General features: G+C 40.6%; 3 protein-coding genes across 4 annotated transcripts in view; 1 reads left to right on the forward strand and 2 right to left on the reverse strand.

Moving 5' to 3' along the window:
• Window positions 1-111: 111 nt before the first annotated feature.
• LOC111328974 (uncharacterized) overlaps window positions 112-14,344 on the reverse strand; it is a 38,054-nt gene continuing 23,821 nt past the window's right edge. The window contains exons 18-27 of one of the 2 annotated variants that reach the window (XM_022933529.2): window positions 13,609-13,890; window positions 12,709-12,822; window positions 11,896-12,048; window positions 10,998-11,096; window positions 5,643-5,772; window positions 5,049-5,195; window positions 4,535-4,649; window positions 3,752-3,837; window positions 2,407-2,519; window positions 112-1,823 (exon numbers count right to left, since the gene is read on the reverse strand). In XM_022933529.2, the coding sequence (XP_022789264.2) occupies window positions 1,712-1,823; window positions 2,407-2,519; window positions 3,752-3,837; window positions 4,535-4,649; window positions 5,049-5,195; window positions 5,643-5,772; window positions 10,998-11,096; window positions 11,896-12,048; window positions 12,709-12,822; window positions 13,609-13,890 (1,351 nt within the window). In that variant the 3' untranslated portion in view covers window positions 112-1,711. Of the gene's footprint in view, window positions 1,824-2,406; window positions 2,520-3,751; window positions 3,838-4,534; window positions 4,650-5,048; window positions 5,196-5,642; window positions 5,773-10,997; window positions 11,097-11,116; window positions 11,572-11,895; window positions 12,049-12,708; window positions 12,823-13,608; window positions 13,891-14,344 lie in introns of those variants that run through there. The other variant, XM_088741285.1, reaches the window with a different exon arrangement.
• Window positions 5,996-8,764, forward strand: LOC148718907 (uncharacterized). Its single transcript, XM_088741289.1, has 2 exons — window positions 5,996-6,249; window positions 6,338-8,764. Exons 1-2 carry the CDS (start codon window positions 6,017-6,019, stop codon window positions 8,139-8,141), a joined length of 2,037 nt encoding a protein of 678 aa, XP_088597415.1. The 5' UTR covers window positions 5,996-6,016; the 3' UTR covers window positions 8,142-8,764.
• Window positions 8,769-10,664, reverse strand: LOC111323575 (uncharacterized). The gene has a single exon (XM_022926960.2). It carries the CDS (start codon window positions 10,414-10,416, stop codon window positions 8,842-8,844), a length of 1,575 nt encoding a protein of 524 aa, XP_022782695.2. The 5' UTR covers window positions 10,417-10,664; the 3' UTR covers window positions 8,769-8,841.

Genomic DNA, 14,344 nt, shown 5'->3' on the forward strand with positions numbered 1-14,344 from the left:
GTAGTATTATTCCACCCTCTTAAAAGTAAAACACTGTTGGCGTCAAACATGCTATATAAGCCAAACATGCTGTCTAAGCTCGCTTTACTGACAAAACTGAACAAACAGAAGCACTATGAAAGCAGACAACTTTTAATACAAAACTTCACAAAAAACAAACATAATATACACTTATTTTTCAATTGCCTCATACCTACAAATTGAGCCGCAGGTGGAAACTTTTTAAGTGTAAAAAATAATAATAAATAACCTATTAGAATGAAGGCATTTCACAAATTTCGCTTCCAGACTCAATTACAAATTTCGTCGTGACGCAATACTATTCAAATTACGTGACTCAGCTGCCAAAAAACCCTACACACGAATTAAGTATCCCTCATAAGGAGGAAATATTTTATATTAGCATCAGCTTTGATAATTTATCTTTTCATTACAATTAATTCAACAAGTTCACAATGCTGAAAATCTATATCAAGTTATCATATGTATATATGCACCACTCAAGCAAATTTTTTCCTGTTTTTAATTGTCTTTTTCGTGATTCACGATGTCGTGGCCCACGTCCACACCAACATGCCATAGGGCGACACGACCAAACTAACGTTAAAACGTCTTGTTATACGAAAGAACGCATTTTAAAGTATTATGAGCCAATTCCTACACAAAATACAACTTTCAGAATTGACCCGAGGATAGGGATTATCAAATCAATACCATCCCTCCAGCCCCGCTCCTCCCTCCCCCTGCGAAGCACAAATGTGCACGTTACCCCTCCCCCCTTACCAATGAAGATGTGAGCACTCGCCAGATCCCTTAGATGTGAAGTGTCTGTGATTCAGTTATCAACAGATTTGACCCTCTTATTGTAAATTCACAAAATAAAACCATTCAAAGAATGCTGTCTAATGAAGTGACAAGCTTCGGTAGCTTAGTCCACTTGGTGAGGCGGCTACAGCCGGTAAGGAAATTTCGTCGCCACAAACAGTGAGTAATCCGATCGATACACGCGAACTTCCTCAGAAGTTCCGCTAACAGAGCCATGGGAGCTATTGGAAATGGCTTGTTGAAGAGGCGGGGGATTACAGCCAGGCTTACACAAAGTACTTCATACACGCAGGAGAATTAATCTATTCTAGAGTCACTCCCTAAATTGTCCACGCAAAAGTAAGAGATTAATTTCATGATAAAACTTCCTTTACATCGCTAACACCATTGGTTACGTATTAATCCATACCACCTTTCGTAAAAATTTAATTCTAACTTCTGGATGCGGCTGATATCAAATTTAGCAAAATGCGACGCGTTTCATTTTCAATTAATTCTCCAACTAATCTTTCTGTTTCCTAGTTCTACAATTTGAATCTACTTTCTCCAGGTGTCATATCTTTTAATACATTTGGAAATTTGCCAATTAGCAGCACTTCGCTATGTACATGAGCTAAAATGGACATTCAGGTAAGGTAACCAAGGTAAGGCTTTTCAGCTTTTTTTTTTTTTAGCTTTTTTTTGCTGGACTAGCAAACGAGGTGAATCACTGTCAGACCAGATTGAATTTTATGTGACTTATGTTCGGGACAATTTTGTCACCACACCAAGAACAAAGCTTTTGATAAACATTCTTCAAGTAACACGAAAGGAACTGTCGCAGCGACTTGCCAGTTTTAATGTTCAATCGGGCAGGTTGTCTTAAAAAACAAGTTTGACTGACAGGTCACTGCATTGAAAAGGTTTCCGATTCCTCCACAGCGAAAGTGAGCTTCTCATGGAGTTCTTCATATGTTCGATACAGAGGAAGATCCAACCGGTTGAAACAGGTATGAGCCCTGTCATCAAAGAATAAAATAGCTGATGAGTAATTGCAGCAAGAACGGAGCAGGGTTGGCGTAGTGGTGAGAGCGCTCGCCTTCCACCAATGTGTCTCGGGTTCAATTCCCAGACCCGGCGTCATACGTGGATTGAGTTTGTTGGTTCTCTACTCTGCTCCGGGAGGTTTTTCTCCGGGTATCCCGTTTTTCCCCTCTCCTCAAAAACCATCATCATTTGAATTTATTTAATTTAGAGTTTATTTAGATTTACACACGACCCCACAAGCTGTTCAGCTTTAAACATTATCGTGTCTAAATAAAGGTGTTATTGTTATTATTATTATTACAGAACGGGCATTATTCTTTTTTTGCGTTTTGCAGTCGAACAGCCAAGGCACGAAGCGAGCGCGAGGTGCGAAAGAAAAAAACCTTAGGAGTGTGGCAAGACAAAAAATATACTATAATAGGAAGATTAAACTCAAATGCAACAAGAATGGGTAAGGATGGTAAAGATTCCAAACAATTCAAATAAGTAACTGCAAAAACTTTACTTTAATTTTTCAAGATTCATTCATTCAATGAAGGCTGAGTTTGAACATACCTTGGTAACTTTGTGTAATCTCCCCATCTCTCAATGCAAAACTTTCTTGGTCCTGTGCTGCCTCTCAGAGCAGCAAAACCCTCGTAAGGGATACTGGAGGTACCTGTTACAAACTGAAGTACAGTAATAACACACCTCTTAGTAAGAATAACAAAGAAAGAAAGAAAAAAGGAAAAGAAAAATGAATGAAAGAAAAATAAAGAGATAAAAGGAAAGAAAACGGAAAAAGAGAAAGACAGAAAAAAAAGAGTCTGGTGTAAATTCCATGTAAGTAGTAGCTATGCATTTTTTTTTCCCTTTAACCTTTCTTTCTTATTTGTTTTGCATTTTTTTGTATTGAATAATACAAAAAACAAAGAAAGAGAGAAACAAGCTCATCAACTACGTTTAACTGTTAAAAAAAAAAAAGTCGGCAAATTCCCGACCTCGTTAAGAACAGAATACGATATGAAGGCCTTTTGACGAGAGCTGCCCACAGTCATACAAGCTACTTCAAGAATTCTTCTCAAATTTTTATTTTTGTCTCACTTGTGAGAGATGCCGACACAAGCTTAACTATAGCGCCTTACAGTCTGGTAAGCTTCAAGTGTATAACTATTAGCGTATGATCATCAAATATGTAACACCTGCAACAACCCCTAACATTTTAGCGAAGGATCATTCAGATGTCTGAGTTTAATTATCACTATGACCCGAGAAAGCGTATAGAACAGTTTAGGAAAGATAAAACTAAGAGCTTAGTTAAGACGGATCACGGGCTCAAGGTTAGTCTATTGGCTAGCTCATCCCTGAGGAACAAATCTTGCCATGTAGAAATATACATCACTGTACCAAAAAAGCCAAAGCGACGGAAATTCCAGATAACAAAAGTCCTTCAGGAAATGGATTCATGGATTTGACGGCAGTGCTTGTAGTTTTAGCACGGATTACTGACTGTTAAGTCTGGTTTCTACAATGTACATGGAAAAAATCTCCCACATAATATGGAATTTACATCTTCTAGACAGTCACGACATAAAACAGCTGGAAGTATTTGCCTACCCTCGTTGAAATGAGCAACATGTCGAGGAAACAGAAAAGCTTCCAATCTTTCCGATGTTTTCCGATCATCAGAGACGATTGGCCATTATAACGATGTTGAGATTCAAGTAATTAGAAAAATCTAGAATCGTCGGTAACTGACCTCTGATAGTCTAGCGTTTTCTTTCCAGACATGAAACCAAACCCTATCAAATTTATGCTGGAGCAATAAAGCAATGACGAACTTCAAATGAAGTAAATAATTGAATGACGCGTAAAAAAAGAGTCCAAAACCATATAGCTCTACAAAAATTGTTGTACCAACCTGTAAGAGCCTTAACCTTTGTTCGTTATCAAAAGACCGAACCACCTTCCAGAACCATTTTACCACCTTGTGATTACCATGGTAACCTGAAACATATGAGTACAACTAAATAAATATGTAAATAATTAGGAACCATTCAAGAGATCCGGAAAAAGAGAAAAGGAAAAACGTTTCCGTCGAAATGAACTGAAGTATCTGTATTAAGTATGTGGCGTTAACAACACTATTTTTTTACTAATCTTCTTGAAGGTCTCATGCTCGAGGTGAAATTTTGACTGCCAGCAGAATTACCGAAACCCCCATGATCACTTCAGAACTGCCATTATCAGAGGTTTCAATAACAGCTGGTTACCACACCGCCATCTATCGGACCTCTTACCGCCGTGTTGCTTAACTGTGCTGTTTATCTGTTTAAACTGCGAACAGACTCCCGTGTTTGGGTTTGCCTTACGGCTTCTTTTCCGCACACAGCCGCAAATTGCAACATCAGTTTCCGCTTATGGAATAAGTTTTTTTTTTAATTTTAACCTCTGCCAGTATACTGCCATCATCTTTAATCATTGACTGAGCACCTCCCCTCAAATAAGTGCCCTTCGTGTTAATCTAATTTTGGAAGATTCGAAGATGTAAGGTTTTCATCAAAACCTACAATCAGAGTGATAATTTTTACAAGTAATTGACATTGATGAGGAATTGACATTTTTCCTCACCTAGTGCACAATTCAGTACCTCGTCTCTGATCTGTTATTATCCTTAAAAAAGTTATTTGACTCCTTTATTTACCTGAGCGATACTCTGTGTTCTTTCTCCAGTCTTCAATGTCGATATCAGCCGTGCCTGAGATGACTAGTTCCAGCTCTCGCGCATCAAAGAGATTGACGAAGTTCGGTTCCAACACCTTCGGAAAATAATAACGGCATGTTGCGATTCAGGCGCGGCATGTTACGAAATGTGCGCTTGTCACAGTACATATGATCCTAATTACAAATACAGTGCCGCTGATTGGTGAGTTTTGATGTTTTGCGGGAACTTTTACTGCGCTTGGAGATGGCTAACACTTCCCTAGAAAAAACACTTTAACTAATCGCTTTCATCCCTTTCGATTCTTTTTCTTTTCAGCAAACCAACTTAGAAAATGCGACCAGAGACCTTAAAGAAAACCAGTTCTTCGACCCCCCCCCCCCCCGAGGAAAAGGGAGTTGGTTTGAATTATCAGATGCAAGTATCGGATGTTTTAAGAAACCGAAGCTTCGAGAAATCGTGATTCCGCTGTACTTCAAATATCGCGGCTAAATACCTCATTAAATCCGTTCACAATGCTTTCCGTTTGTTCCGCAACTCCGCGTTCCACCCGCCATCTGACCATCTGTTCCACGTATTCGTGCTTATTTCTTTCTGTTACTTCGATGTTCTTACCGTCTGGAACCAGTTCTCGCTCGGTTACCTGTAAAACAAACGCAAAAATGAATCCGAAACCAGCACGCTTTGGAAGGATGAGATACGACATTTGACGCGAAAATATGCACAACCCAAGGCCCGTCTCTCGAACACCATGGAAGTTACTTGTCCCGAAGTGCTGTTGTTTTGTTGGCCGAGTTTACATCCAAGAACGAAGCGTTAACAGCTTTGATATTCAGACAATCAGCTTGACATATCAGACGACAAAACGAATAGAGGGTTTCCTTTTTAGCCAGGACCACTACTGCTACTGGCCCGCACGGTTACGGAGACTTTCAAGAAACGGGATTCGGGACTTTAACCCAGACCTCTCCATTCGAAGTCTAGTGAGTGAAACATCAGCCCACTAACTATCTTAAATTGGTAAAAAGAGTCGCTTTCACCTCACCACATGCAGTTAGTACTTCCGAAAGGAAATTAAGTTTGTCTTTACCTGCCCAAAAATCTCCTCACTGACAGTGAATGACAAATCCAGAACCCCCGTGATATCATTCTCCGCAACCCATGTCATGCTTTGATGGAAGAGCGAGTCCATTGCTTCGACGTCACTGAGATCACAAGGGCTGCAAAAATTCAATTACATATAGTATCAACATTCTTAAAGATGATAAAAACGTCATAAGTAAGACCATTTCACCTTGACTCAAAGAAGGAGATTTTGTCGAATTGAATCTACCACTAACTTCGTGACACAGCAGTACCGAATTTAAGTTTCTCTGGTAAGACACATTTCTCTGGTAATTTGCAAGTATCCACAGACCTTATTCATAAATGGCCGCCGTGCGGAAACGGCCTGGTTTCGAATGCATGAAAGCGAGGCTTGGTAGGCCAAGGTTCACAGATCAAAACAAAACCACAATGGCTTCTCACAGATCTTCTGATGGAACTGTGCGCGTGATACTCACAGAAGACGATATTCCTGGAGCTTCCTTAGCTGGTAGAAATCCTTCTTCACTGAAAAATGACGAGCTAAAGTTTTGGTTGAGATGTCGTGGCGATTCACTCAAGGGTCTTAAGACGAAAGCACAGCTCGTAAAACGGTGAGAGCTAAGTTCGTGAGTGATATCACATGGAGTTTAGAGTTTACGAAAACGTGCAGTTGAGAATTATTGCTTTATTATATTGCAGAGTCCAAGACTATGTTGAAAATGGAAGGGATAAAATGCTGGTTGACCCTGATGGAGATAAAATTTACACGAAAAGGAAGGCAAGGTTTTCGAGTTTACTACCAAACGATTATGTCTCTCCTGTCACCTCAAGTGTGAAATACCCGAGCGATGGATGGGGAAAGTCGCTTGAAAGGATGCCGTGTTTCACAAGAGCCGAAATGAACCAGCACGTGGCAAATTCTGGAAAGCGAGTTGCAAATGCCGAGCACCACTCAATTCCAACTAATTTAAAGAAGGCAAAAACATTTCTGAAGGACGAATACCTAAAGGAAATTGAGGCGAACAGTGATCAAAGGTATTTTTATTTGAAAGCGAATTGCTATCACAGTTTCAGGAAAAGTGAAGCTCCACATGATCTTCGTTTTGCCATGTGCATTGTCTCAGGTCAAGTCATACATGTACATGCCAACTGTTCATGCAAAGCTGGCAAAGTGGGATATTGTAACCACATTCTTGCTTTAATGTTTAAAGCGTGCAAGTTTAGTTTATTTGACAGCAAGAGCACAGAAGATCTGTGCCAGGAGGATGATGAACAACCGGATCTCGCCAGCACATCCCAGCTTCAAAGATGGCACAAGAAGGGTCGTGGGGACAAAATATCTGCTCAACCGGTAATGGAAGTTACCATTTCAAAAACACGGTTAGATGAGACCAAAAGGAGAGAAGGATTGAAGTGCTTACTGTATGATGCAAGGTCAAACCCTGTGCATGACGTCCAAGCAGAAATTAACCTGAAAAAAGCCCTTCAAAATATAAATCCACAAATGGGTTTAGCAGTTCTGGCAAAAGATGATTCCACTCCCAAAAGTTGTGTTATGACCAAATTTGGTGAAAGCCAAATTGGCTCACTTTGCAGCTACCACTTGACTCTTACTGAAGCAAACTTTGTGGCTACATTTGACATTTCTTCTATTCCAAGAGCTGACATGGATGAAGCAGAGTTAACCTATCCCAGGTTCCCGTTAAACTCAGGCAGTGATTCTGTCTGGCCTGACAACCTCAGTCATTCTGAAGAGACACTTGTTAGTTCCCTTGTTGTTGATGAAAACATGATAAACAAGATTGAAGGAGCCACAAGAGGTCAAACATTGTCAGAACAGTGGAAGAAAGAGCGAAAGCTTAGATTCACTGCTTCAAAGTTTGACCTCATTTCAAAAAGACAAAGGAATCATGATAAGTTTGCAATGGATCTCATCAATCCGAAAGCATTTACCTCAAGGTATGTTGAGCATGGTATAAAATATGAACCGGTTGCTCTCCAGGAATATGAGAAAATCATGCTTGCACGAAAGACACCTGTTAAGGTTCTCAAGAGTGGTTTTGTTGTTTCCCTGAATATGCCTTTTCTTGGGTGCTCACCAGATGGCAGGGTTGTAGATTTTGGATGCTATGATCATTTTGGACTTGCTGAAGTGAAGTGTCCTGAAACAAAATTTCAAGTCACTCCACTAGAAGCCTGTCAAGACCCAAAATTCTTTTGTGCAGCTGTCGATGGACAATGCAAACTGAAAAAGAATCATGCTTACTATACTCAAGTGCAAGGCCAAATGGGTGTGAGTGGGGCAAGATGGTGTGACTTCATTGTCTACACGAAAAAGGGAATTTCGGTGGAAAGAATTCCCTTTGATGCTGCTTACTGGGAAACTCTGAAGCAAAAGCTGCGCACATATTACTTTACCCATTTTATTAAAATTGCAGCAAGTGAGTTTGCAAGATGCTTAACTACCACTTCTACTTCTTTCAGTGCTGTATATACAATGTAAATAGTTGCTTGAATGAAAAGTTGAATAATTATGTATTGATGTATTTCACATACACCTAACTTTGATACAACTTGCCAATATTCACATTTTGTATCAAAGATCAGCTGACTTGCAAGCTCCAATCAATTATGACAGTGATTACCAGCTAAACTTCTTATAATCTCAATTGTGAAAGTGAGTGATCTTCAAAGGTAGACTCGTGTTTGATAGAATCTCTCAGCTGTAAATATTTATGACAACTACCAGTATATATATTCTTATAAACCTAAGAAGGTGAATTTGTTATAATAATATTTTATTAGAGCTTGATTGGTTGGAAAGAGTTACAGTTCAAATTTCCTCACAAAATATGATCAGAAAAATTTTGCTCAAGTAATGTCCTTAAACTATTGAATAGGAACAAATTTGAAAGAAGAAGTTATGTGGACTTAAGAAATGAAATGTATATGTTGTAGTTCAATTTTATACTTGGTTCAAATTTTATTTTCCTTTGTTCTCAGTCATGTTTATGTATGATAATGAGTTGGAAACAAAGGAAAATAAAATTTGAACCAAGGATAAAACTGAACTACAACATATACAAGTGTTGAAAGGCATTAAAATACATGTTGTGTTTACACCAATCTCTTGCATAGGAAAAACAGCACAAATTTTATTTTTATTAACAACGAGGGGTATTTATTAAGTTTATGTTAATAGGTCAAGCACTGATGAGGGGATCATGCATATTGCACAACATTGCACACACACACCACATTTGATTTACTACCCCAAAATAGGTGAATGGAATAACCCCATCAAATATGCGAAAATTCTTCACCTTGTTAATGGCCCTCTCAACATGGATTCGCAAGCTAGCAATTTCTTGTGTTGCAATCACATCTTCGGCTGACATCTGCTCAGACATTCCCAAGAAAGGGGGGATGTTTAAGGAGACTCCTAGGGGAAGAATATCATCAATGGTGAAGCCTTTGTTAGCCATCACAGTGTCTCCTTTCGAAAAGGGAAGATTCAAAAAGCCACTCCGCTCTACAATTTCCCTGTCAGATATGCTTCCAGTATACAGCTGCCCAATAAATGTGAAACCCCCTTTAGGTGAAATCCCCACTAATGCCTTTAAAGTGGTATGGTTCTTATATGAACTGAAGAGCTCACTATTTAAAAGGAGGCTACTAGGCATTTCACAGCGCACCTCTGTGCAGTCAATGATTACCCTTGTGGTAGGATACTTTGCCTTGAAATCATCAGGCATTGTCTCATTAACTAGTTCTCTGGATGGCCAGATATTAATATGGCCAAGTTTTAAATACAAAAAGTTTATCCAGGAGATAAAGATGCGACTAACAGTTGGCTGAGAAATATTAAATAATTGGGCTAAATGCAACTCAGCAAAACCTTGCCTCAACCTACACAAAGTGAGAAGGAACTCGTCCACTGGTTTTAAGATCCGTGGTCTTCCTTTTTTCACAGACTTGGGGGTGCTATCAAAACCTTTTCCAGACAGCCAATAGTTAATGTTCTCACCCTGCTCACCAGGATCCAAAAATTCGTACAGGACCATCATTGTTTGGTAGTTTGGAAAGCCGGTGTAAAATGCTACTAGTGAGTCATTTGAGGCGATGTTTTTAAAGGAAAACAACCGCTCCTCACATTTCTCGTATTTCCGCTCAAGATCCACAACTTTTTCTTTAAGTTTTGAAACCACTTTCTCCAGTTCTTCATTATTCGTTAGTGCTGTGGCAACTTTGTCCTTAAGCTCAGCTATGCATGAATCTTTTTCTGATTTCTTGACAAAATCAGTGCTGCACTCACGCTCCTGTGTTGTGTTTTCCATTTCCACTGTTAAGTCCGCCATATTTGTTGATGTAGCATGCTCACTGATAATTTCGCTGCATTCGGTGGAAGAATCCACAGCCTCCCTAACTTCAAGCGCTTTTTTTTTTGTCACTGTTGTAGCCGTACAGCGTGGTGTCGGTGGTGCTCGTTTACGAGGCGAACTTCGCTTCCACACGAATTGACTCGGCACAGCTCCTGGTGTGGGGCTAACTTTTCCACTAAGACTTCTCTGCAAATCTTCTTTCCTGAAATGCCTGGAACAAACTCTAGTTGCCCCATTTAAGGAAAAATTCGCTCCGATATCTCTTGTTATAGCATGAAGCCATCGCTTTTTTAGGTTTTCCTCCTCTGGAAAACGGAAAAAAGAAATTTTTTCACCCGTCTCCTTGTCCCGCTTGTCCTTCTTCGTACAGAGCGGGACACAGCAATTTGTCGGCATCTCTAAGGCTCTTCACGCGGAAATCTTTCTTTAACTCAGGGATATCCCGTTTAGTGACTAAGAAATATTTTTCCTGCCAATATCCTCAAAACCTTTAGACTACTTCAACAATATTATTTGAGAAATTATACGGTCACAAATGTGCTCTCCAAGAATTTTCTGGCCTACCAAGCCTCGCTTTCATGCATTCGAAACCAGTCCGTTCCCGCGCGGCGGCCATTTATGAATAAGGTCTATTGACCGGTAATAGGTTTCTATTCATACCAGCCGGCTCGATCAATCTTCCTGGCTCATTTTCAGGGATCTGCCTTCCAAAATCTTTCCTTTGTAAAACTCACAATCATAAGGCGGGCTTACCAGGTCACCAAGATCTTGGTTATTGCGACCGAGATCTCGGTTAGCAGGATGCCAAATTTTCTTATACGAATACCCCTGCTCTGTTGACGGACCGAGACTGAACAGCCGTGCACTATTCATCTCGGTAACCGAGCTGAAATTTCATATAGAAAACCGCGTTTTTCCCGCTAGCTGGCCAGTCCCGGCTATCAAGCCGACGTAAAAGACACTGGTTCATTACTTACCTTCTCAGCAAGGCTTTGTAAAAAGGTCTGGTGAAAAACGCATCCAACAGGTGCTGATGTATGATGACAAGACCAATAATTCGCCCACAAAAACGGTACCTAAAAACAAAGCCTCTTTTACCTCACATGATAGAAAAATACCTTCTTGATGAGCTCTGTAGTCAACGATACTCGGGGGTATGTATCTGAAAGTTTGTGCATGTGTCCTCAAAGGGACTTGTATTATCACCACACATTTACCGGAGAAAAATAATGTACTTCGTTTGTCGAAATCAAACAAAGTGTTATGGCTATGAAACTATGTTCCTGCAATTTTGTTTAGATAACCCTTTAACTCCCAGCGGTTACTGGAATGTCGTGAAAAAAAGGGGGGAGGTGGTTTTAATGCACGCGAAGCCCAGCGCATGCCCCCACTAAGATTTCTCACAACCTCTGCAAACTTCATTGACGCACGCAAATCCTCTTTGCAATCTTAACAATCTTTAGTGTTTCCGTAATAGACTCGTGACCAGGTACTACTGTCTTCAAGAAAACAGTCCTACATCATACATGTAATGTCTCTCCCAGGGTGATCCTAAAGAAACGATTTGTAAAGAGATTAAGACACTGAATATCTTGCCTCCTTAATTCTATACGCTGACTAAGCGATAATTCTGCTTTGAAAAGTGTAGAAGGTGGGGCGTGGAAGGGGGAACTTCCTGGTTCAAATTTTCGATAGGAAGGCCAGTCCCACCCTGTTCTACCGCCTCCATATCCACTCTGGCCAACGACTTTTTGCAGGCTCCTGTCTAATCGACAAGAATTTCGAAATAAACAAAAAACGAGTCAAACTAAAGAGAAGTGACCCTTTAAAAAATCGCGTACGCCCAAACACAGAACAAAAATCAACGCCACTCACCACTCGTGTGAGTTGTCCACATAAAGCGACACTGGGCTGACTTGAACAGTGTAAGTGTCGTTGGCAGAATACTCAAACAGACCATAGTATCGATTAAATACTTGACGGGACAAAAGAAAAAAGAATTCCCTCGCTGGTCCACCATAGTCCAAGCTAAAGAGGAAGATAAAGGAGAGAACTTTAAGGAAAGGGTGGCTTTTGAACGGAGCCGGGGAGAAAGGAGTACACTGAAATCAAACTCCTGATTCTTTTACCCAAATGTGCCCCTCGATTGGTCTGGAAAACCCATGTCAGCCTCTCGACCTATCAAATTCAAAGTTTGAACCATCGCGACCTGTCTACCCGCCTTGTGTCCGCGCGTCAGGCAATTTGTTTGCCTTTGCTTGGTGTTCAGTGGCTCTCTATGAAAAGCTCTTCATTGTAATTGGCTGTTGTGATTACTTTGCTTTGGCTGCGTGACTCTCTGATTCAAACACGACGCACTCAGAAGCGATTTCATGAAATCTAGACGGTGTATTAGTACGTTATTCTATTGTTTATCAGCATAACGTTGCTAAGTTGCCCTAAAAAAATATAACTGTGTCTGGTATACAATCTATGTATGTACTTGGTAATTCAACCAGAGAAGCTCATTACTTGTTATTCCTATCTTCAATACTCTCCCGCGATCTAGCGAATACCACCATTCCCATTAGCTTACTACATCTGCTGCTTGATATCTATTACCAAAGCTAATCAAAACATCGAATTAAACCATTTCAACTCCAGTTGAACTCAACTTGCACCGCAAACAATGTGAAGATGAATTCTTACCCTTCCTCTCCGGCGAACTGGATCTCTAAGCGGTTCCTTTGGAGCGCTCTGGCAGGCTCTTTCATGATTTGGTCATAAGCGTCCTCCAAAATATGGTCCCTTCGTATACTCAATCTGTCAATAGACGGGACATTTCAAATACTAAAACTAGTATATTAATACAATTCTTAAAAATTAGGCTGTACATTGGATTTTTGCCGTGGCACGCTCACATAACAGCTCTGAGCGTATTTCGAATTGGAATTTGTAGTAATCGTTTGGGTGCAGAGAGACGGAAGCGAGCGCTTTTGCAACCACGCCATCGCTGCTCCCCCGGATGTGATTCCACCTCACAAGTTACCCAGTTTGACTGAGGCACTGTAAGAGTGCAACTTTTTATCGAGAAGCACTCAAACCCAGACCGGAAGTAGTCAAACCCAGCCCGGAAGTAGTCAAACCCAGCCCGGAAGTAGTCAAACCCAGCTCGGAAGTAGTCAAACCCAGCTCGGAAGTAGTCAAACCAAGCCCGGGAGTGCTCAAACCAAGCCCGCTTGATCAGATTCCCCTTACTGCACTAATTCTTAGTACTAAACCAACGCAGCCCACAAAGAATAGTGAAAAGCATTTAATTCCTCCTTAAAGTATCACTTTTAGGTCATGAGAATTAAAGGAAATGATCGATGACAAAAGAAGCCCCCACGTGCCGTAAAAATCTCCTCGTTAGCACTATAAGTAATTTAGAAAACAGTGAGGAGAAATGAATACTGTTCTTGGGGTGTCAAGGGTTGAAAGGCTTTGAATATTGAAAATTGAGTTCAAGTTAAGCTTGCCATTTTTTTTCTCTTTATGTCGTTCGAAAGGGTTCACCGAATTCAAATCATTTTCAGCAAATGGTGTACATGTTTTGTCCAAATAACTTACTTGATTTTATTAGGTCCTTGCCCATAACCTTTGTGGTAGAGCTGACGATGAAAAGAGCGAACTTTAGCCTCGAAGTCACGTTTGTACGGCGCGGGACTTGAACTGGCAGTGGAATCGCCGATCGCTCCTTTTAGTGTGCTGTCTGTGTTGGCTCTTGACCGAGTTCCGGGAGTAGCCTGGGGACTAGGCACGTGACGCGAAAACGTGGAAAATTGAGGGGTTGATTCAGTTGTTTGTTCGACTTCTGGGGGGACATACGCGATGATGCTTTCTTCCATCACACTGCAACGTAAATGAAAATTCTAACAAGCCATGCAACAACAAATAAAAGAATTAGTCTGATCACAGGCCGAAAGGCTCATCCTAATTTCACCTGCATTCATTAAGCTGCCTTGACAGTTAAATAGTACCTCTTTGAACCTCTTGATGAGGAAAGGAACCGCAAGAGTCCCCCCCCCCACCCGAAATAGTGACCCAGCTATCCTCACGCTAGCTGTTCCTCTAAATCAATGACACTCCATTGAGTCAGTTCACAGGTATTGACAAAGTAGAAAGTACTACGTAAAAGTGCTACAATTCCTGACAACTTTCACTGTGTGTATCTGACCCACATCGTAAAGAAAACGCTGGCAAATAACCAGGTCGTTAAGTTTAAAGCTATCGCTTTTTAAGTTTCAATGAATGTAGTGGGTGCTTTTGGGTAAAAATTATATCCTTTGTGAAGAGATCTATGGTG

Source organism: Stylophora pistillata, chromosome 12, assembly GCF_964205215.1.
Source record: "Stylophora pistillata chromosome 12, jaStyPist1.2, whole genome shotgun sequence".
Taxonomy (NCBI): Eukaryota; Metazoa; Cnidaria; class Anthozoa; order Scleractinia; family Pocilloporidae; genus Stylophora; species Stylophora pistillata.